The sequence below is a fragment of the Bos mutus genome, chromosome 14, assembly GCF_027580195.1.
Source record: "Bos mutus isolate GX-2022 chromosome 14, NWIPB_WYAK_1.1, whole genome shotgun sequence".
Lineage (NCBI taxonomy): Eukaryota > Metazoa > Chordata > Mammalia > Artiodactyla > Bovidae > Bos > Bos mutus.
This window is the reverse complement of record NC_091630.1, coordinates 78,481,257-78,503,669: the sequence shown is the minus strand read 5'-3', so window position 1 is coordinate 78,503,669 and position 22,413 is coordinate 78,481,257. Positions and strand designations below refer to the sequence as shown.

Sequence of the window (22,413 nt, the reverse complement as noted above, 5' to 3'; positions counted from 1 at the left end):
CAATGAGCGCATGTCCCTGGGGCAGGAAGACATGTCAACCTGCTCTCCACCTGCTGGCAGAGGGCCTCTCTCCCTGGGCTAAGGGTGACTGGCTTAAAGACCATGTGTCTTTAAATACCAGGGCTCCTAAAGGACTGCCAACGCCACGTAAAAACACAGGAGTTCTATTTTAAGTGTACTTTATAGACCATCCAAGCATATTCAAAGCTTGCTTTGACTCCACGGGTTACTTTCCATCCAGGCAGACTTTATTATTTTTTTTTTTTTCTAATTTTATTTTATTTTTAAACTTTACATAATTGTATTAGTTTTGCCAAATATCAAAATGAATCCGCCACAGGTATACATGTGTTCCCCATCCTGAACCCTCCTCCTCCTCCCTCTCCATACCATCCCTCTGGGTCGTCCCAGTGCACCAGCCCCAAGCATCCAGCATCGTGCATCGAACCTGGACTGGCAACTCGTTTCTTACATGATATTTTACATGTTTCAATGCCATTCTCCCAAATCTTCCCACCCTCTCCCTCTCCCACAGAGTCCATAAGACTGTTCTATACATCGGTGTCTCTTTTTTGCTGTCTCAGATACAGGGTTATTGTTACCATCTTTCTAAATTCCATATATATGCGTTAGTATACTGTATTTATGTTTTTCCTTCTGGCTTACTTCACTCTGTATAATAGGTTCCAGTTTCATCCACTTCATTAGAACTGATTCAAATGTATTCTTTTTAATGGCTGAGTAATACTCCATTGTGTATATGTACCACAGCTTTCTTATCCATTCATCTGCTGATGGACATCTAGGTTGCTTCCATGTCCTGGCTATTATAAACAGTGCTGCGATGAACATTGGGGTACACGTGTCTCTTTCCCTTCTGGTTTCCTCAGTGTGTATGCCCAGCAGTGGGATTGCTGGATCATAAGGCAGTTCTATTTCCAGTTTTTTAAGGAATCTCTACACTGTTCTCCATAGTGGCTGTACTAGTTTGCATTCCCACCAACAGTGCAAGAGGGTTCCCTTTTCTCCACACCCTCTCCAGCATTTATTATTTGTAGACTTTTGGATCGCAGCCATTCTGACTGGTGTGAAATGGTACCTCATAGTGGTTTTGATTTGCATTTCTCTGATAATGAGTGATGTTGAGCTTCTTTTCATGTGTTTGTTAGCCATCTGTATGTCTTCTTTGGAGAAATGTCTATTTAGTTCTTTGGCCCATTTTTTGATTGGGTCGTTTATTTTTCTGGAGTTGAGCTGTAGGAGTTGCTTGTATATTTTTGAGATTAGTTGTTTGTCGGTTGCTTCATTTGCTATTATTTTCTCCCATTCTGAAGGCTGTCTTTTCACCTTGCTAATAGTTTCCTTTGATGTGCAGAAGCTTTTAAGGTTAATTAGGTCCCATTTGTTTATTTTTGCTTTTATTTCCAATATTCTGGGAGGTGGGTCATAGAGGATCCTGCTGTGATCTATGTCGGAGAGTGTTTTGCCTATGTTCTCCTCTAGGAGTTTTATAGTTTCTGGTCTTACGTTTAGATCTTTAATCCATTTTGAGTTTATTTTTGTGTATGGTGTTAGAAAGTGGTCTAGTTTCATTCTTTTACAAGTGGTTGACCAGATTTCCCAGCACCACTTGTTAAAGAGACTGTCTTTAATCCATTGTACATTCTTGCCTCCTTTGTCAAAGATAAGGTGTCCCAGGCAGACTTTAAAATCTAACCTCAAGTCAAGTGTGACTGTAGATAAATATATTTTACTTCACAATAAACTAAGTTTAAGAGAGCAGACATCGCTACTTATCCTGTTCATCCTATTACTCACTCATCTCGCTGGTACTTAACAGTTCTGACTGAACAAATGAAATGCCAACTTTCAACTCCACTAACCTCAGTTGAAGGTATACCTCTCAAGTCACTTGTCATACACTGGCATGTATTTATTATTTATTGATTTAAGTTGAATTGCCTTAAAACATGGAGAAGGCAATGGCACCCCACTCCAGTACTTTTGCCTAGAAAATCCCATGGACGGAGGAGCCTGGTAGGCTGCAATCCAATGGGGTCGCTGGAGTTGGACATGACTGAGCGACTTCATTTTCACTTTTCACCTTCATGCATTGGAGAAGGGGATGGCAACCCACTCCAGTGTTCTTGCCTGGAGAATCCCAGGGACGGGAAGCCTGGTGAGCTGCCGTCTATGGGTCGCACAGAGTTGGACACGACTGAAGCGACTTAGCAGTAGCAGCAGTCTTAAAACATAGTAACTGCCTGTGAGCCAAGAGTGTTCTGGCAATTCTTTCCAGCTTTAAGTTCAATAAGGTCTTAATAAATGAATTAGTCATATATGATAATAAATTAATTAGTCATATACAATAATAAATGAATTAGTCATATATATTAAAAAAATTTTTTTGGCTACACTGTACCTCTGCTGCTGCTGGTGGGGCTTTTCTCTGGCTGTGGCGCAGTGCGCAGGCCTCTCATGGAGGCCTCTCTTGCTGTGGAGCACAGGCTCTAGGCTCATGGGCTTCAGCCGCTGCAGCTCCTGGGCTCTAGAGCCACAGGCTCAATAGCCGTAGCGCACATGCTTAGTGGTTCCACAGCATGTGGGATCCTCCTGGACCGGGACTGAATGTGTCTCTCCTGCACTGGCAGGCGGACTCTCCACCACTGGGCCAGCAGGGAAACCTTCTCATGAATGATTCTAATAATTAAAGGCCTGCAGTTGCTAACTTGACAGAGTAACTTCTGCCAGGCGAATGCTCCTTTCATTAACAATGATACCCGATGGACAATATATAAAAATAACAACAATGGACAAAATATAAAAATAACAACTGTTTGAAGTCACTGGAAAGTACACAAAGGCATGAAGAAAGAGGCAGGGATGCCACCCTTTGAGGAAGGGAAATGCTCTGGGAAAGACCATCTGTTTCTGGCTTTTCTCCTGAGGACAGACCTCAGTCTATGCTGGGCAAGGAGAACAGAACTTCTGCAGAAAGTGCATTTTACTGAGATACGGTGTCAGAGGTCAGAGTTCAGGATTGCGTCAGCAGCTGGAAATTGAGTGGCGGGGGTGGGGGGGATCTTAGAAAGGAGGAAGTCAGAGAAAGGCGAGTCCGCATGTCTGTGTATACCCTCCCTTCAAATCCTTGGCTGACCCTGCACTGCACATGTATGACTGATACTTTAAGGAGCCCTGTGGAGGACAACATCTGAGAGCTGAGCAGGTTTCAGAGACTTCCTTAGATTGAGTAAGGCATGGAATTCAGGTCCCACAAAGTCAGCAGGGCATGGTCAGCACTGTGGGTGAAGGCCCAGAGGACTGTACCTTTGGAGTACGGACCATGTAGCAGGACGAAGAGCTGCATCCTAGGACCGTGAGCAAAACTAAAACAAACTCACCCTGAAAAAGCTTTTCACAGGGTCAAGGTGATGGCTGTTGTTCAGCTGCTGAGTCATGTCTGAGTTTTTGTGACCCCACGGACTGTAGCACACCAGGGTTCCCTGTCTTTCACTATCTCGAAGAGTTTGCTCAAACTCATGCCTGTTGAGTCAAGGTGATGGTGATCACCAGCAATTCAACTGTGTACTAAAATAAACACACTTCTTAGAAAGGTAACTATCCAGAGTCTCTACAACATGTACTTCACTATGTCTACTTTGCAAACAGAAACTACTGGACATGCAAAGAAACAGAAGCTACGCAGCTAAAGTCAACAGAGAAAAAGTCAAGAGGAGCAGAACCACAGATAACCTAGATGTTGGATTTAGTACGAAATAATTTCAAAAATAAATAGTACAGGACCTCCTTGCTGGTACAGTGGATAAAAATCCACCTGCCAATGCAGGGGACATAGGTTCGACCCCTGGTCAAGGAAGACTGTACATGCCATAGAGCAACTAAGCCTGTGCACCACAGCGACTGAGTCTGTGCTCCAGATGCTGTGCACCACAGCGACTGAGCCTGCGTGCCCAACTGCTGAAGCCCGCGCACACAGCCTGTGCTCCGCAACAAGAGAAGTCGCCACACGCAGATGCCCATGCGCTGCAACAAAGGTTAACCGCCACTCACTGCCACTACAGGAAGCCCAGACGTAGCAATGAAGACCCAGCACAACCAAAAATAAATAAATATTACAAATACACTCAAGAATGTATAGGAAACGTTGGATAAAATGGGTGAAAAGATGAAGAATTACAGAGGAGATAAAAAATTCTAAAGAAGGACTAAATGGAAATTCAAGAACTAAAAATTACAATACTCAAATAAAAAAATTCATTGGGTGAGACTAATAGCAGACCAGATGCTGCAGAAGACAGAAGCAGTCAACTTGAAGACAGGTAAGTAGACATTATCCAAACTGAAGCACAAAAAATATAAAGACTAAAACTGAACAAGCTGAGTCAGTCTGAACAAGCTGACCTGTGGGGACGATATCTAACATAAAAGTAACTGGAGTCTCAGAAAGATAAAAGAATATAAGAATAAACAAACAATTTGAAGAAATACAGGCTAAAAGTTTTCTAGCTTTGATTAGTTTTTGGCAATTAACTGCAATTATAATAATTATCACTGATTATTATGTCCTGGGCTTCCCTGGTGGCTCACAGGGTAAAGAATCTGCCTGCAAAGCAGGAGACCTGGGTTCAATCCCTGGGTCGGGAAGATCCCCTGGAGAATGGCAACCCACTCCAGTATTCTTGTCTGGAAAATCCTATGGACAGAGGAGCCTGGCAGGACTCCTAGGAGGCTGCTACAGTCCATGGGGTCAAAGAGTTGGATTTGACTGAGCAGCTAACACACACCATGTCCTAGCATCAAGACTAAGTAGTTTATATATATTATTTCCCAATTTTCACAAAATAGGCATTGCTGCCCCATTTTCAGAATAAGAAAACTGAGGACTGAAATGGGGTGGAGGGCGAGGTGAAGGGTCTTGCACACATCGCCACGGTCGCAGATCTAAAATGACAAACTAGGTTTGTCCAGACTTTCCCTCGGCTATTTCAGAAAGCCTCGAGTTGATAAGGATGAAGGCAATCAACACCATCACCACTGGTTCTGAATCATATGTGTTATTCTTTACGACAGTCCAGTGAGGCAGAAATATTATTCCCTTTTACAGAAATGAAGACCCAATTGCTTAAGGTGTTCTCTGTGCACAGGTTTCTCACCACCAATCAGAGGCTAAATCAGTATTTGATCCCAAACCTGTCTGAACTAACCCACCATACATTAATGATGGTGTGCAGGAGGCACGTTTAATCTCTGTAAGAGAATATATGAATATACTGGTCTAAGTGCCCTGTTGTTCATATGCCAGTTAGGCTAATTACAAAGGACACAGTAGTAATAGGAGTGAAATTGGGGAATACTTTGTGGGTAACCCTCAATTCCAGCTCTAGTCTGAAGGAATAAAACTGCTCTCCTTTTTAAGTGACCCATCTAGCACTTCCAAGTTACAGGATTACTGCTTCTTTTTCTTGTCTGCCTGTCTCCACAGGTGAGGCACCCCAGGATGGCGTGCCCATGAGTTCTGCACCCCACTGAATGAATCCTCAGTGTGCTATCCTGGGTCGGCAGTCATTCACCTCTGACAGCTAATAGTCTTGGCGATTCTGCGTCGGCAGCTCCGGGATGATAAAGAAATAAGTTTCAGACTTGTAGCTACTGACAAGCTGTGCGAGTAATTTAAGCCAGGTTTAAATTTAAACTTACTAGCTGTGCCAGTAATTTAAACCAGGTCCCTTCACCCCTAAATCGGGGATGACAGTGTCTTTCATGCAGGACCGTTGAGATGATCAAGCGGCAACAGGCACCTGGCCTGTAGCAGGCACTCAATAAATGGCAGTTGTAATTTATCACTTCTATCAAACTTGGACCATGAAGGTACAGAAACTTTTTTTTTTTAATAGTCACCTTTAACGGAGTGTTTTTCTTGTTCATCTCAAGGCTTTTTCAAAAAACCCGAACTACAGGTTATGGAGTAAGTGTTCCCAATTTCATTTAACATGAGTTAATTTCTCATGAAGCATGCTCCCATAAGTTGTAAGCAAACATTATAAAATATTAACTCATTTTAAAGTTGAGACCATTCATTCCAGATCAGCAAAATGGAGGAAGTGCATACACATATACACACATACCCCAGATAGCTTCTGATTTCAAGTAACAAGAGTGTTTGAGCCAATGGCTTGAATACAAAAACCGTCAGTCCCCAAAGAGCCTTGAGCTGTAAGGTTATTTTGGAAAGAGACTTCAATTTTCTAAAGGCAGCTTAAAAAAACTCCTCTGGTTTTATCCCTACATAATTTGAGCAATAATACCCTCTCCCAGATAATTGTACTCCCTTTTAGAAAAGCCTGCTTCCTTGATCATTCTGAAGGAATCCGTTATTTTGCTTTCATTTTTTAAGGAGTAATGATGGGGGGACCTCCCTGGTAAGACACCACACTCCTTAGTAGGGGGCCCGGGTTCGATCCCTGGTCAGGGAACTAGAGCTCACACGCCGTGATTAAAAGATCCCCCGTGCAGCCAAATAAATAAATGACAATAAAATATTGTTTTAAAAGAAGAAGAAGTAATGATGGACTCACAAGAATTCAAAATGCCTTGAAGGCCCAAAGTAATTTGTTTAAACTTTGCTCAAATCACTGCAACTACCACCAAGAGCTATTTGCGGTTTTTCTGTCTAGGGCCTTCTATTCCTGAGGGCCTAGTTTTGTTTATTCATAGGTTTACTTTCATTCAAAAAATTTCTTTAATCAGATTATCGGCCACCAATTTGGAAAACGGCAAAAAGAGAAAATATTCTAAACACAGACGATGTTCGCTGTATACCTCTTGACATTCTTTCCATTAAAATTCTAATCTATTTTTATCTCTATCTATTCTTAAGAAAACTTTCTCCCCACAGAAAACCACAGGATTAAAAATATCATTACAATTAAGACTCTAAACTTAATTATCGACTCTACTTACAATTAACTTCACGCTGTCCCTTTAAATTTGAGAAAATGTTAACTAAAAAAAAATAGCTGAAATGAAGTTGGAAATTACTTGGATATAAAGATTTACTTCCTATCCACTGATGAATTTAGCACTTTAGCTTTAAAATCTTAGATTTCCTCATATATGACCAGCTATTTCTTAAAACAGATAAATTATCAAAATGAAAATCTGGGGTGAACATCACATTTTAATTTTGCTTTAAACAATACAAGTGTTCTTGTAAAACCACTCACTATGCAACTGTAACTGAAAATGAAAGGGGGAATAAAAGAGGAAGCAATAAGAAAGCAAAGTGTTTCCTTTCCTGACTGAAAAAAGCTGGGAACTACTCATGACCATCCAGCTGTATTTCAGAAATAATACTTCCCTATCATATGCTTGTAATCAAATGACATACCACTGTCACTTTTTTATTCACTCAAATACAAGGATTTGAGAAGCCGAATTTTCAGACTAACGACGTCACAGAGACTTCTAGTGGATACCGTGTGTTACTAATAAGCTAAAATGTACTCCAAATATATCTTGGCATGAATTTTAAGGAAGCCACCATATAACAATAAAACACACATTTTGATTTGTGATTCATTATTTTTTAATCACAGAAAAAGACCTAGTAGCAGGAATATCCTGGGTTTTTCCTGCCAAGGAGAAGCGTACATGTGCGTGTGTTTAAATAACACATCTGTTAAAAAAAAAAAAAAATGAACCAGTTCAACTCAACTAAGTCATGTGATAGAAAAACAAATTTGGTACACCCACGCTCACAGTGACCACATGACTCTTCCACTTTATACAAGAACAATGTGCACCACTTTCATCTCCAGCAGCCTGAGATGTAGTACGCGCTTCCTTCTCTAGAGACACACACTGACTTACACTGGACCCACCACGTGCACACACATGCTGGTGCTCGCAGGGGCAGAAATCCTGCGACATCAGCCCCACCCCAACTCTTCTGACCTCAGGGGGCACTCAAAAGACCAAGAGCAGGAGTCAGTCAGAGCTGCGGTCACCTGAAGGTTCAGGGCTAGCAAATGTGCTTCAGTGGTGCTTTTTGGTGGGAAAAAAAAAAAAAGCCTCAGGCCTGCTTGAGTGTCCTCACAGCATGGCGGCTGGTTTCCTCCAAAACAAAAGAAGAGGTGGGGGACCTAGGTGGAAGCCATGTCTTTCATGAACTGGCCTTGGAAATCACATGGCATCACTTCTATTACACTCTCTTCAATAGAGGAGAGTTCTAAGTCTGGCATATGTTCAAGGCAAAGAGAATCAGACTCTATCTTTTGAAAGGAAAAAAACCCCAAAGAACTGCAACATCCTTCAAAACCTCTACGATGTTCAAGAAAATACTTGCTATTTTAAACATGTATTAGTGGGAGAGAGAGGGAAAGAACACATTCACCAGGTAAAACTTTCTAAATGACAATGTATTTCACAGTTCAATACTGTTAAGACTTCAAAACTTAGAACCAACATAGAAGAATTGAACAGCTTGGCAATTTCCCCCTTGATCCAAGTAGTTTGCAGAATTCAGTTTTTTGTTTTTTAAAATCTCCTCATACACAGCAGGGACAAGTAAGAGAGAGAGAGAGACAAATTCCTAAAGCCATTTCAAACTAAACTGCTTACAGGGAGATGATTTGTTTTTCCATTTAAAGGTCTCTTATTAATTTATAATACTGATAAAGCTTACATGCAAAAAATAATAGATACCTCTTAGCGTAAGTCCTCTCACCATTCTCAACCATCTTTCAAATCATTTTGGGGAGGTGGGTGGTTAAGTATTCTCAAACCAGAAATACAGAAATGCTTCTTAAAAGTTCCAAAGAACATCAGATGGGTTTTGTGTCACTTAAGCACTGTGAGAAACCAAGAAAATTATGAAAACACACTGGGAAACAGACACGAGGGCTCAGCCTCTTGTGGCTTCTCTGGAAGAGACCAGAAGCCCTTGGACAGGAACGGCCTGGATTCCACTGAGTATGGCTCATGGGAAGATGTGCAACATCACTGTTTTACTCATCTCGCTGTTTTTTAAGAATTAAATGTCACAGGGCTGCCCACACAAGCTGACAAAAAAAATCCTAAATATGCTGTAATCATTGGTGACTGTAGAAACCCTATCAGGCCCCTGCAGTGGCTGAGATCTGAGTTTATCCCCACATTTCCAGGCCACAGGGATGATGATAACTGCTATTGTGGCCCCTATCTGAGAGGCACCAAAGTCACCCCATGGGTTACACTGCTGTGAGGTTAAATTTGATGGATTCATTCATGAATATTCACGATCAGTGAATATTTAATGGCCACTGACAGAGCATTTCCTGGGGACCCATCCGGCTGATAAGCAGCAATTCATCCCGTGCTTGTTGAGCCCCTGCCAAGTGTCAGGTCGACGACACACATACAGTAGCTGCAAACAGCCAAGCTGGAGTCGGCCAGGCTCCCCTCCCAGTCCTTGCCAGTTGTGACCTCCTGGACAAGACGGCATAGCCCTTCACACTTTCCATCATTTATAAAATGGAGATAATAGGAGACCTACCTCAAAGGCTTGATGGGCTTCACTTAGTATGGCATGAGCACCCAGTATATGCCAAGTCCTCCAGAGGTATTCCCCAAGCACCCTCTTCGAATGACATGAGGTTTCCTTTTTGTATCCTGCAAGCTTTCCTTTAGTACTTGCCAGTTTCTAAGTACTTTCCAGCTTGAGGATCTGATATTAACATCTCTCTCTCCCCCACCGGACTGTCAAATTATCATCAAGGCAGACATTCTGTCTGATTTATTCAATATACCCAACATCCCAAACAGCATATAATAGGGGCCCAATAAATATTTGATAAGCTAATAAACTATGTTGGCAAATTCGCAAAATACAAACATGAAAGAAACAATACTGGCCTGCCAACAAGGAGTTCCTAGGCCACCGATGCAGTTCTCAATTCTGGTTGCATTTAGAATCATCTGGGGAGTAATACTGCTGTAAGCCCAATACTTGGCCCCTACTGTGGAACGACTCTTGGAGGGTGGACCTATGGGAATCTCTGTTGTTGTGTTTTAAAAGAGTTGTTCAGGTGATCTTTTTAAAAAATTATTTGTTTTTGGCTGCGCTGGGTCTTTGATGCTGCACAAGGGCTTTCTCCAGTCTTGGCAAGCGTGGGTTACTCCTCAGTTGCAATGTGCCAGCTTCTCATTGAGGTGGCTTCTCTTGTTGCAGAGCATGGCTTCTAGGACATAAGTCATAGCACGTGGACTCAGGAGTTGTGGTGCACGGGCTTAGCTGCTCTGCGGCATGTGGGATCTTCCCGGACCAGGGATGGAACCCGTGTCTCCTGTATTGGCAGGCGGACTCTTTACCACTGAGCCACTAGGGGGAAACCCTTCTTCAGATGATTTTAATGAAAAGGAAGGATTGACACTCATTGGTCTAATGCTTGAAAGACTGAGTGACAGTTACCATACAGTTTGAGGTATGTTCTCCCAGGGATGATGGAGGTGTCTTGTCTCTGCACCATCTAATATTGTAGCTGCTTGTCACACGTGACTACTGAGGACTCAGTGTGGCCACTGACAGTGAGGGCCTGAACTGAATTTTATTTTAATTTAAATTGAAAAAGTTATGTGTGACCTGGAGCTCTTCTATTAACCAGGGCAGAAGACATATGACAGCCCGGAATCCAGGTGACAGGACTCAAAGCTCAGTGAGCTGTGGTCCCACCCACAGGACAGCATCACTGGTAAGTGGAAGTGGAGACCAGACTCAGCACTCACTCCACAACCCCACACCTTCCACACACACAGGACAATCTCTCCTACTGCCATGCCCGGGACGGCTGGGACCAAGCTCAAGAGCCGCTGTGTGAGCTGCAGAATGGTGTGGTCATTGTGCAAAACGAGGCGATGTGTCTTGGGTAAGGACTCTTGGAGAGGAAAGAGTTGCAAGGAGCCCCCAGCAAAGAAACGACATGGCAGCACCTCAGAGATGTAAATCAGAAGTCTCCCTTTATGAGTCACAGCGTAAGCCGTTAACATTACGGAGAACTGACATGCATTCTTGAGGTAGACAATGGCTCATTACATTCGTTATAAAATCAGACTGGTTCCACATTACTGGTAGAAAGGCCGAATTAATATAGAGAAGGCATCCATGCTATTGACCTACCTGTCATTTTTCCTCGCCTATTGTGTGTTAGCCAGGCACTACACGGCAGGCAGTATGTTAGGGACCTTAAATATTCCCTCATTTTGCCCGTACAAGACTCTGTAAATTAGATGTTATTTTCTCATTTTATGGTGAGGTAATTTAAAACTCTTCATGGAAGTTAAGTCATTTACTTGACTTTGACAAGCAGGAGTAAAGCTACAATTGAAACTTAGATCTATGTTACACCTAAGATTGTTTTTTTATAAAGTTTGTCTCATATTCTATTATATACTCAACAGATACGAGACTGTCCAACAAACCTCCATTTATTTTCTGTTTTATCAAATCATAGTCAATGCTTCAATGAACCTACTTGTATATAAAGCATAATACACACACATACATGTAGAAAAGTACATATATCCTAAGTGAGCATTTCATGAATTATCAAAAAGTAGATTTAACTATGGATTTGATCGACCAATCCATAGTTTCTTTTTTTTTTTTTTTTTTATTTCTAAGGCTAGAGAAAGGACCTGACATTTTACTCCCCGCCCCACCTCCCCCCGCCCCACCCCAGAACTCCGATTGCTTTTGAGTATTACTCAGAACAAAGGTGGGGCAGGGAGGTAATTGTTTGCTCTCTTGCAAGGTCACAAAATTTTTTTTCAAGACTAGTTTTATTTTTCTTGCCAATTAACTAAGAAATAAAACTGTTTGACCCATGGAATTGATTCAGACAGAAAGCCAGATTGCCTGACCCTTCCAGTTTGCAGTTTTCCCAACACATCGACTTTGGCCCTGGGGACAACACCCTGGGAGCGGCACATTTTCAAAGCCACCCTCCCAGGGGCCCCAGGCCTGGTGCTCTGAGCTTCCTCTGAGAGCCCCAGCTGGTCCGGGGAAAGTGGGGATATTAAGGGCGCAGAGGAAGAAGGGCACCCGAAGAGCTGGCGAAGGCCTCCACAGTGCTCCAGGTAGACGGTCGTGTCCTTAGAAGTTGTTTCCTTTCCTTCCTTTCTTTCTTTCTTTCTTTTTTTTTTTTCCTTTTCTTTTCCTAACGCCTCTCTCTCTTCCTTGGGGATTGGCTAATCTGGAACGAAATCGTTCCTCTAGGGATCATTTAGACCCGGGGAGTGGCCCCTCTGGAGCGAGCCTGCCTCCCCGAGCAGCCCTCCTCATCCCTGGAGGGGGGCTGGCTCCCCCAATCCATAGTTTCTTACAGAAAAACCTAAATGACCTTATTGGCCAACCCAAGAATACACTCCAAATCAAGAAACAGAACAATGCCAGCACCTCAGAAGCCCCCTAGGCAACCTGCTAGTTATTTATCCCATCCTCCACCACAGAGCTAATATCTGTAAAGGGCCTACCACCTCATGGGAGTCCATCAGATGCAAGCTAAGAGAGAAGTTACAAATTATGTGTATAATCTAGGCCAAGACTTAAAGTACCACTTGGTCACTACATAACTGGACAAATACCATTTATTTACTTTAATTAGAAGTTAGCGTTTTATTGGACATAAAGAAATTAGAGACAGGTCTCAAAGAACCAGGGTACAAAATCTGTTAATTAGGATTATAGAGTGCCCTAGGCTTGGGGCTTTAAGGGTGACAAGTGACTGATTCTCGGCTCTGATAAGGTGAGGAGGACCAGGAAGTATCTGAGGGCTGAGCTCTGCCTGGTTCCACGTTCCTTTCAGTCCCATGATTTTACCAAAATAAGGAGCATAAATTTAAATAAAATATAAAACGAATAAAATATAAATGTGTCATACTTAACTAAACTCCCAAGAAGTGGCAGACCTTTTACAGATGTGAACTACTTAAATCCCTTCAACAATCCTGTAATAGCACCATCCCTGCTTTATAGAGAAGATGACGGAGGTTCACAAAGTGACCTGGAGGTCACGAGGCCAGTCAGGGTTAGAGCAAGGATGCAAACCCACCTCCACTGGACCTCAGAGCCCTGCCCAGTCCAAACACCCAGCTGCCTTCCCCTCCCAGGTGTTCTCTTCTGTTACAGACAACTGACTTCTTAGAGACATGACCTCCGGGAAAGCCAGCTGATGACTGAAGTAACAGTAACAAAAGATGGGAGTCACAGACCTAGAAACTCCTTTCACATCTCCAAGCCTCTCTCCCCCTGGAACCTACTGTTTCATGTGGACACCTACTGTTTATCTTCATTCAGTTTGTTCTTTCTTATCCACTGATAACATACTTTTCTCTACAAGATGACAAAGTCTCTGACCAAGTAAGTAAAGTAAGTTAGTCGCTCAGTTGTGCCCGACTCTTTGCAACCCCATGGACTGCAGCCCACCGGGCTCCCCTGTCCATGAGATTTTACAGGCAAGGATACTAGAGTGGGTAGCCTTTCCTTTCTCCAGGGAATCTTCTGAACCCAGGGATCAAACCCAGTTCTCCTGCACTGCAGGCAGATTCTTTAGCAGCTGAGCCACAAGGGAAGCCCATTTGCTGACACAGGTTACCTGGTCTGCCCTGAGCCACAAGCAAAGCAGGTTGTGGCAGGCTGTGCCCAGGTGTCCACTTAGCCTTGTACCCCACATCCCCTCTAACTCTCACCCCATGTGTGTCACCAATTGGTAGTGGTGGTGGTGTTCAGTCACTAATTCGTGTCTAACTCTTTGTGACCCCATGGATTGTGTAGCCCACCAGGCTCCTCTGCCCATGGGATTTCCCAGGCAAGAATACTGGAGGGGGCTGCCATTTCCCTTTCCAGGGGATCTTCCCAACCCAGGGGTTGAACCCGAATCTCCTGCATTGCAGACAGACTCTTTACCACTGAGCCACCTGGGAAGCCTGTCACCAATATTGATTTTCAAATGTGTACAAGTACGCTTCAGATGGAAAGATCCTCGTTTAACTGAATTACAGCCTGACCAACCACACAAAGAGATTTTATATGTCGCTTGTGGCAATATTACCTATAACGTTACTAAGTTTTTCAATGTATAATAAAACCTACTGCAATTAATGGGCTTCCCAGGTGGCGCTAGTGGTAAAGAACCCGACTGCCAATGCAGGAGACATAAGAGACATGGGTTCTATTCCTGGATCAGGAGGATCCCTGGAGGAGGGCATGGCAACCCACTGCAGTATCCCTGCCTGGAGAATTCCCTGGACAGAGGAGCCTGGTGGGCTACAGTGCATAGGGTTGCAAAGAGTTGGACATGACTGAAGCAACTTAGCATTGCAATTAATGTTTTTTCTTCTTTTTTCTCGGGAAGCAGTAACAGGCTTGGACTGACAGAAGAACTGAATTTCTTTGACTTACTTGGTTTTTCATTTGTAGAAAGTCTTTCATAAACTTAGCACCTAACAAATAATAGAAAAACTTGGGTCTTCTGCATTGCAGGTGGCTCCTTTACCATCTGAGCCATCAGGGAAGTCCAAGACTATATCTATAAATATATAGAATTGGTGCTGCCCGTGTTGGTAAGTACTTACCTTGACCAGAATTATATATTGCTTTTACAGACTTCTTAACTTTCTGTAAGGCTGTTCTATCTTGGTCTAGAGCCTAAAAGAGAAAAATGGGGAGAGAAAATGTTGGAAAACTTGGTAAGTTTAAAAAAGAAAAGAAGAAGAAAAACTCATTCATAGCCGCATTTGTTGTGCTAAGCACTGCAGCAACAGCAAACCTGCACATTTATCTAATGGCAAACGTTTCAGAGCCATGATTTGCCCAGGATTCAAGCAGTTTTGAGATAAGGGCAGTTATTCCATAAGCCTCAACACTGGGTGAAGTGGATAACTTGGTAGTCAGTTGGTAACTGTGCTAAGTTATGCACAGGAAAGAAAACAGAAGACACCTAATAAATCTTGAGATTTGATTCCTTCACTTGGAAAGCTTATAACTTGGGAAGTCAGAAAGGCAAACACGTGACATGTTCCCAGAGGATAAAGCACGTCGTCAAATGGTAACTTCAGCCAGAAAGAAAACATTTAAGGGGGTGTAATAAATAAGAGTGGCCCCGAAGCGCTTCTCAAACTTTTAACTTGAGGATTATTTTCAGTGTTAAAAATTTTTTTGATGACATAATGCTGTTATTTCAAAAATTCCACTTATTAAAAATCACAACATGGAAAATGTTACCATGATGCTGGTAATGCTTACACATGATTTCTTAGGTGATGAATCAACACATCTCCAGCCATCTACCTGTATTACGGAGGGGGTTGGGGGTGGGGTATGCTGGGGGACCGTCACTCCTGATTCTTAACCCAAGTGCTGGATACACAATTGTGTTTCACTTGAAAACTCATCACACTGTGCACGTAGGATGTGCACACTTTCCTATGTGCATATACACTTCAAAAGCAAGTCAGTATAAGATAACACTCACAGCATGCTGACTTAAAGTTATTAGAACAACTTCAAGCCCCTCTCTGCTCTCCCAAGGGTCTAGGATCCATTCACAGGCTAGGAACCCCTGGATGGTTATGTGAAGATGTGAAGGGCAGGAGCAACAGCAGCCATCATCATAAACGCATTTGTATAAAGTTTAAGAACATTACATGTGCACTCATGCCTATTACATCAGCTAAGCCTTAAGACACCAGATGAGTGAACTGAGGCCCACAGAGGATAGGACCTTCCTCACTGCAGGAAGGCGCCAGGTGATGGCAGCGGGCACCTACTATTCCGCTTCTGCAAGACGGGTTTTCCTGCCGCTCTGAACGTGGGGTTCAAGGGGCCCTGCTGCCTTCCTCCGGCTCCTGCTCTCTGGGTGAACATGGTGAATGCCCGCCTCAGTCCCGCCTAGGATTTCTGGGCTTGGGAACAGGGATCGTAACATTCAGCCCCTTTCTGATGATGCATGCCTGGGGGATGCCACGGCTTTTGTGGTGGTAGAATCTGGCCAGACAGGATGATGCTAACAGAGACAAGCACCAGAAACAAGAGGTGGAGGAGGCAGTCCTTGCATGCAGCTGTCCTCAAGGGTGTGCGCCGCTAACCTTCCTGAGGACTGAGGACAGGAGACAGTAAACTCCCTTCAGTCCTCAGCCAGCTGAAGCTGAGACTGTCACTTGCAGCCACGCGTCCTAAACAACACAAGACCTGAAGTTCACCGAGCACTTCCTACACCTGCTGTAAGCCTGGTGGAGAAGACACACCCAGCACGTAAGACTCTCTGAGTCCATCTTCAACAACAAAAAACCAGCATCTGTATTTTTCAGGTAAGGAAATGCGATAGGCCATCACTAAACATTTGTAAGAAGGGAGGAAAATATTAACTTGCCCAAAGTCACAGAGTCAGAAAGTGCTAAAGGTCACATTTCACACGAATGGCTCTTGAACCCCAAATCTAATGGGATACTGGGATAAAAATCAGGCTGCAGGTCAAAGGCTATTTCTGCCACACCCATCACTTACTTCCCACCTCCACAACTTTGTCACAACCACATCCCACCTGTACTCCCTTTTTTTGTATTCTTTTTAAATCAATGTTTTTCTTTAGGTCCATTCCCCCTCCCCTTTTTTCCCCATTCACATCTTTAAAAAAAAAAATGGACATTGTAAAGAGCTAGATCACTCACCATTAACAGAAGATACCCTAAAAATGATGTAGTACCTCTAACTACACAAAATGCTCACCTATTTACTACCTCGAATCATCTCATCTAACACCAGGGACACCACACATCACACTTAGGAAACCGTGTTTTACGACTTAGTTGCAGAGAAGAGACGAAGCCTGAGTTATTTCAAAGATCTGAGATTTGTACTTTAAAAAGGGAAGATAACTAACATTTTAATAAATGTGTAGTCACACAGGGGGCTGAGGTTTACACAGATTATTCCTCTCAATTCTTACAAGAACGCTCTGAGGTAAGTGCTAGTACTGGATTCATTTTATAGATGAGTAAATAGAGGCTTAGAAAGTGGAACTTGCCCAGGTGGCAGAGTAGGGATTTGAATCCAGGTCTTCACGGTAAAACACCACCCCCTAATCACTAACCAGTTCTGTGTTCCAGTGATATCCTTGAGGAACTGAAACTGAAAGCAGTCTCATCTTGAGCAGGGAATGTCCACCAGTTTGCAGAGGCAAATCTGAGTTAAGATAGTTAGGTTGCTGGTAAGAGTGGGAAGGGAAGACATTAATGAAAATAAGTGCAAGTAAGAACTCATTTTAAGAGATGGGATCCAAAGGGTTTATCCTTTGATGAACTGCTTTTGTGGTGAGGATATTTTAAAAAATAATTCTAATAACAGCCATCATTTATTTTTTTAATATATATATTGAGCATGCGTGCTAGGCTGCTTCAGTCGTGTCTGACTCTTTGCAACCCTCAGGACTGTAGCCCACCAGGTTCCTCCAACCATGGGATTTTTCAGGCAAGAATATTGGACTGGAATGCCAAGCTGTCCTCCAGGGGATCTTCCTAACCCAAGGATAGAACCTGAGTCTCCTTTGGCTCCTGCATTGCAGGCAGATTCTTTACCGCTGAGCCACCAGGGAAGTCCTTATATCCATTATTACTGCCATCTTTTTTCCCTGATGAAAACTCCTGCTTTATTTTGGAGAAGTCAAACAGCTTGCCAGGTGTCACATATCAGGTAAGAGAAAACACAGCTTATGCTTTTTCAAACAAGCCACCTAAAAATCCACTGTGGATGGCATGCTCATGTTTCTCCTGATTTTTTAATAACTTTAGAGAAAGAACAAAAGATCTCCTTCTGGAAGAAAATACACTATTGGCTTAGCTCTGGGGAGTGATAACCACTGAAGAATGATTCTACTCATGGAGAAATTAATGAGTGGACTTTAATGTCCACGCACAGAGTTAATGACTCCCAATAAGCAAAGGGCTGGGGAAGACTTCAGCCGTAACATTTTATGAGGCCAGTTATCTGCTTCCTTTCTGCAGGAGGGAAAGTCTCAGAAATTTATGTTGGATTCTTACCAACTTGTCTATAAACTAATAGGATGTAAAGTTCACATACTTACTTTTAAAGGTTATTAATGATATCCACAGCCACCATTGCATCTAGGTGACACTTCTCTTTTTACACTCTCCTATTTGGCCACCAGCAAAAGGCAGCCAAGTAAAATGCACTTTTAAGAGCTCCGTGTTGAAGACAGCCGGGAACGCTGTCCTTCAATCAAACAAGGCTCCCTCCAGAAATAACACATGTCTAAATGTGCTAGAGAGTACCATCCCCTCGGCCACCAGATGAGCAACACTCAGCAGTGACATCTTTTAAAATGTCCTGTGTGTAAAACTAAATAAAGCGGAGAGAAAAGTGGCAGATGAATGGGGCTTCACAACTGTCCTCTCTCTCAACCCATTAAAAGTATGTTAAAATACGTGCCTGTGTTCCAAGTATGTATCTGAAGGTGAACAACTAGAAAAAGTGTATGTGTTTGTGAGAGAAGGAGAGAGGGAGCGGGGAGGAGGATGAATGAACCAAGGCAGGAATCCAGGAGAACAGGCTGATCTCTAATAATGCAATAACACCTTCCCCATTTAAGAATTCCGCAAGACAGCAACTCCGCCTTCTCTGCATTACTGAAGAGCAGGGGCATTAACCTCAAAAAGTACTCTCATCTTTATATGGAGACATCTTATTTCATGCACAGTCCTAACAAATGTGGGCATCTGAACACACAGAGAAGGTAAAGGCTGTTGCAAACTAGCGAGAAGCTGCTGGAGAAACCATACCACAAAAGCTAGCAACCTGAGGGTTCAGAAGGAGTCTACAAACTGGATATGAGAATGAAAAAGAATTCTTTAAGAATCAAGGGGTTATTTGGGGTAGAACATGGAGCCTTTCGTACCCCTCTGGGCCAAGCCGCATCCCTGGGTCACAACAGTGCAAACAACACATGCTCTTGAAGATGCACAGGAATCCAGCCATGCCTGTTCCCCTCCATTTAGGGCATTTGTACCGGCTGATCTGTCTGTCTGGAACATTCCCCCCTGAGCTCTTCAGGTAAGGGTTCTGTTTACCTAGGCCTCAGGTTAACAGCCCCTCCTGCAACCTCCCTAGTGGTCCAGTGGCTAAGACTGCATGCTCTCAATGCAGGGGACTGGGTTCCATCCCTGGTCAGGGAACTAGATGTCACATGCCCCAACTAAGACCTGGCACAGCCAAATTAAAAAAAAAAAAAAAAAAAGCTCCTCCTCTGGGAGACCTTCTATGATCCACCTAAAGCAGCGTATCTGCTCTCCGCCACCATTCACTCTCACACACTTCACACTGGATACTCAACAGTGCTACACACCCCTGAAATGATACTGGTCGTGACCTGTATGGAACTTTTCTCCCTCCACCGGGAGAAGGAAAGCCCTATGGACGTGGGCCCTATGGAACCTCTTCACGGCTGAATTCCCAGATCTGGCGTCCAGCTGAGCAGAAGCTCAAAAACCCTTATGAAACGAAGTTACAAATATGAATCAATGAACCCCTCATTATTCTCAGCTCCCCAAATAGCAATGTACGCAATGCAAGGCTTGCCTTGAAAATGGCTGAATAGAATTTTGAACTGAGAAAACACTGCCCTCTGCAATTCCTCCCCTGATGGTTTTGAACAGCTGACGTCTAAAAGTACGTATGTGTTAAATGTGTGAGTGTATATATGTGTTTGTGTGTGTGTATATGCGTGTGTCACACGTACATGTATAAGGAGTATGACCACACCGTACCTCGAGTAGCGGTTTAAAACGACAGGCAGAGCTTACACATTTTCAGTTAGTTTGTATCTCAAGATAGTTATTCTGGCAACTGTTAAAAACATTTTATTGGAATACAGTACACCTACGTTAAATGAGCAATGCCAATACGACTGCTAATACTCATTAAGATTTTTCTCTTTCAGAATTACTTTTTAAGTCCAGGGCACCTTCTTTTCAATATACTCAAGTGGGAAAAAATGTGTCTTATTTTAGGTAGATGTGATTTTTGAAAATAAAGCACAAGTCTTTGGTGCTAAGTCTTACGCGTATACTTACAGAGAAAGCAAACAGTGGGTAACAACTGCATAGAATTCTTACAGACATGCCTGGGAAGACATCAATCACACCTCCCACCCTCTAGGGATGCTGAACGTTAAGTAGATTAAAGTACCTGGATGTGGCTGGCACAAAGCCTTGCACGGAGCAGGTGCTCAAAAGCTGCTAGCATCATTACCCTCACCTCTGGAGGTGCTTCCAAGAGAGAAATTTCTGAAACACTTGGAGCGGCGACAGCACAGCGGTTCTGAAACAAGCACTCCCACTAGCAAAGTGGTTTCTTCAATGAAAAGAATTTTTACTCAGTTGGGGGAAAAAAAGGAGTGTTTCCGTTTTATTATTTTAATAGTCCTATTCAGGGAGGTAATTTCAGAAACGCATTTCAACAGATGCATTTGTCCCATGAGCACCACAAGGTAAAAGCTCTTCTTCTGTGCACCTGGCTTAAGAGGGAAATCAAAGGGAGACGATGCTGGCCAGATTTTGGTTCAAAGCCCAGATGCTTCATCCTTCACCTTGCTGAGCAACCCCACTGCCTTTCTGGGAGAAGGGAGATGCCTAATTAATTCTCATCAACTTTCTGAGAATGAAATGGTGATGGAGGCTCGCGTGCAGCCTCCTAGCCAAGTCGATACATTCGTTATCCATCACAAGACCCCACAGCCTAGAATGCACATGTGTAGCTAGCTGTAGTGTGGACCAGGCGTGGGCCCAGAAAGTGAGCCAGCGTGACGATGAAGGGAGAGGACCATGCCATTTCCCCATCAAAGGGCTGGGGCATCTGAGCACAAAGAGGAGGCACGGGCTATGGCAAATGAGAGACAGCCTGCTGGAGAGACCACACCGACAGAAGCCGGGAACCCGAGGGTTCGGAAAGATTATTCAAACTGCACACGAGAACGGAAAAAAAAAAAAAAATTTCTTTAAGAAGCAAGAGGCCACTTGGAGTAGGACACAGAAACTTTTGCACCCCTCTGGGCCGAGGGGCATCCCTGGGTCACAGTGGAGTGCCAACAACAGATGCTCTCAGAGATGCACAGGAATCCAGCCATGCCCATTCCCCCACTCAGGGCATTTGTACCTGCTGATCTGTCTGCCTGGACCTCTCCTCCCTAAGCTCTTCAGGTGAGGGTTCATCTAGGCCTCTGGTTGACAGTCTCAGGTTAATGCAACTGAGTCTCTGTTCTGAGGATCAATCCTGGGTTTTTATGTCACTGGCTCACTTGTTCATCCATTAGCTGTGGCTGGCTCAGAGTGGTCCCTCCTCTGGGCCAGGCACTGCCTCTGCCTCTGCTTCCCCAGCTGCACGTCCCCCCTCTTCTACCTGGTACAGCAGAACAACAATAAAAGCCTTCACTAGGACAGGTGGGACGCTTGGGACTGTGTTAGACAAGACATGAAGGAAGTTATTCATAAAGTAGGAATCCTCCCTATCCTGGGATGTTGGCTACACTTTCCAAATTATACTATCCTTTACCTTGAATTTTAGGGGTTTAGTACCTCTGTCTCTTCCTCTACTTGTCAACTGAAAGTGCTCCAATAATACTACTTGTATTTGTTTCTTTCTTTGCACAGAAGGCGATGAGTAAGAACTTGCTCCGTTGAATGAAAGGAAAATACACACGGAAGGAAGAAAGGATGAATCTACTGGTCCAATACTTTGGCCGCCTGATGCGAAGAGCTGACTCACTGGAAATGACCCTGATGCAGGGCAAGATTGACGGCAGGAGGAGAAGGGGACGAGAGAGGATGAGACGGTTGGATGGCATCACTGACTCGAAAGACATGAGTTTGAGCAAGCTCCAGGAGTTGGTGATGGACAGGGAGGCCTGGCGTGCTGCAGTCCATGGGGTCACAAAGAGTCAGACACGACCGAGTGACTGAACTGAACTGAACCAAGAGTAAAACCGAAGTCCTCATCACTGTCAGCCAGGCCCTGTGAGGTCCAGGGCCGGTGCCCTCTGACTGTTCCCACACTCTCCACTTGTGTCTAAGTCACATCCGCAGTGTTTCGGAACCCGTAAGCGTGAATCCACCCAAGAGCTTCTGCAACTGCTAACATCTCTGCTGAGATCCTTTTCTCCAAACTCTTCCCCGGATGTAAAGGGGCGTGGCCTGCTCGCTCTCTCCTTTTTTCTTGTGCATTCACCTCAAATGCTGGAAGCACAGCCCCTACTAACCTGAGGAGTGGAAGTTATGGGGGCGCTGAGAGGCACCCTGTGGTTCAGCTACACATCAGCGCAGAAGGCCAAGAGCAGCTCACATGAAAGGAAG

The 22,413-nt window shown here is 43.8% G+C and overlaps 1 protein-coding gene across 1 annotated transcript in view; it reads right to left on the bottom strand.

Annotated features, from left to right (window-relative positions):
• The window catches only part of ASAP1 (ArfGAP with SH3 domain, ankyrin repeat and PH domain 1), a 339,710-nt gene that overhangs the window by 124,705 nt on the left and 192,592 nt on the right, over window positions 1-22,413 (bottom strand). The window contains 1 exon segment of the mRNA XM_070382776.1: window positions 14,629-14,701. Coding sequence (XP_070238877.1) covers window positions 14,629-14,701 — 73 coding nt within the window.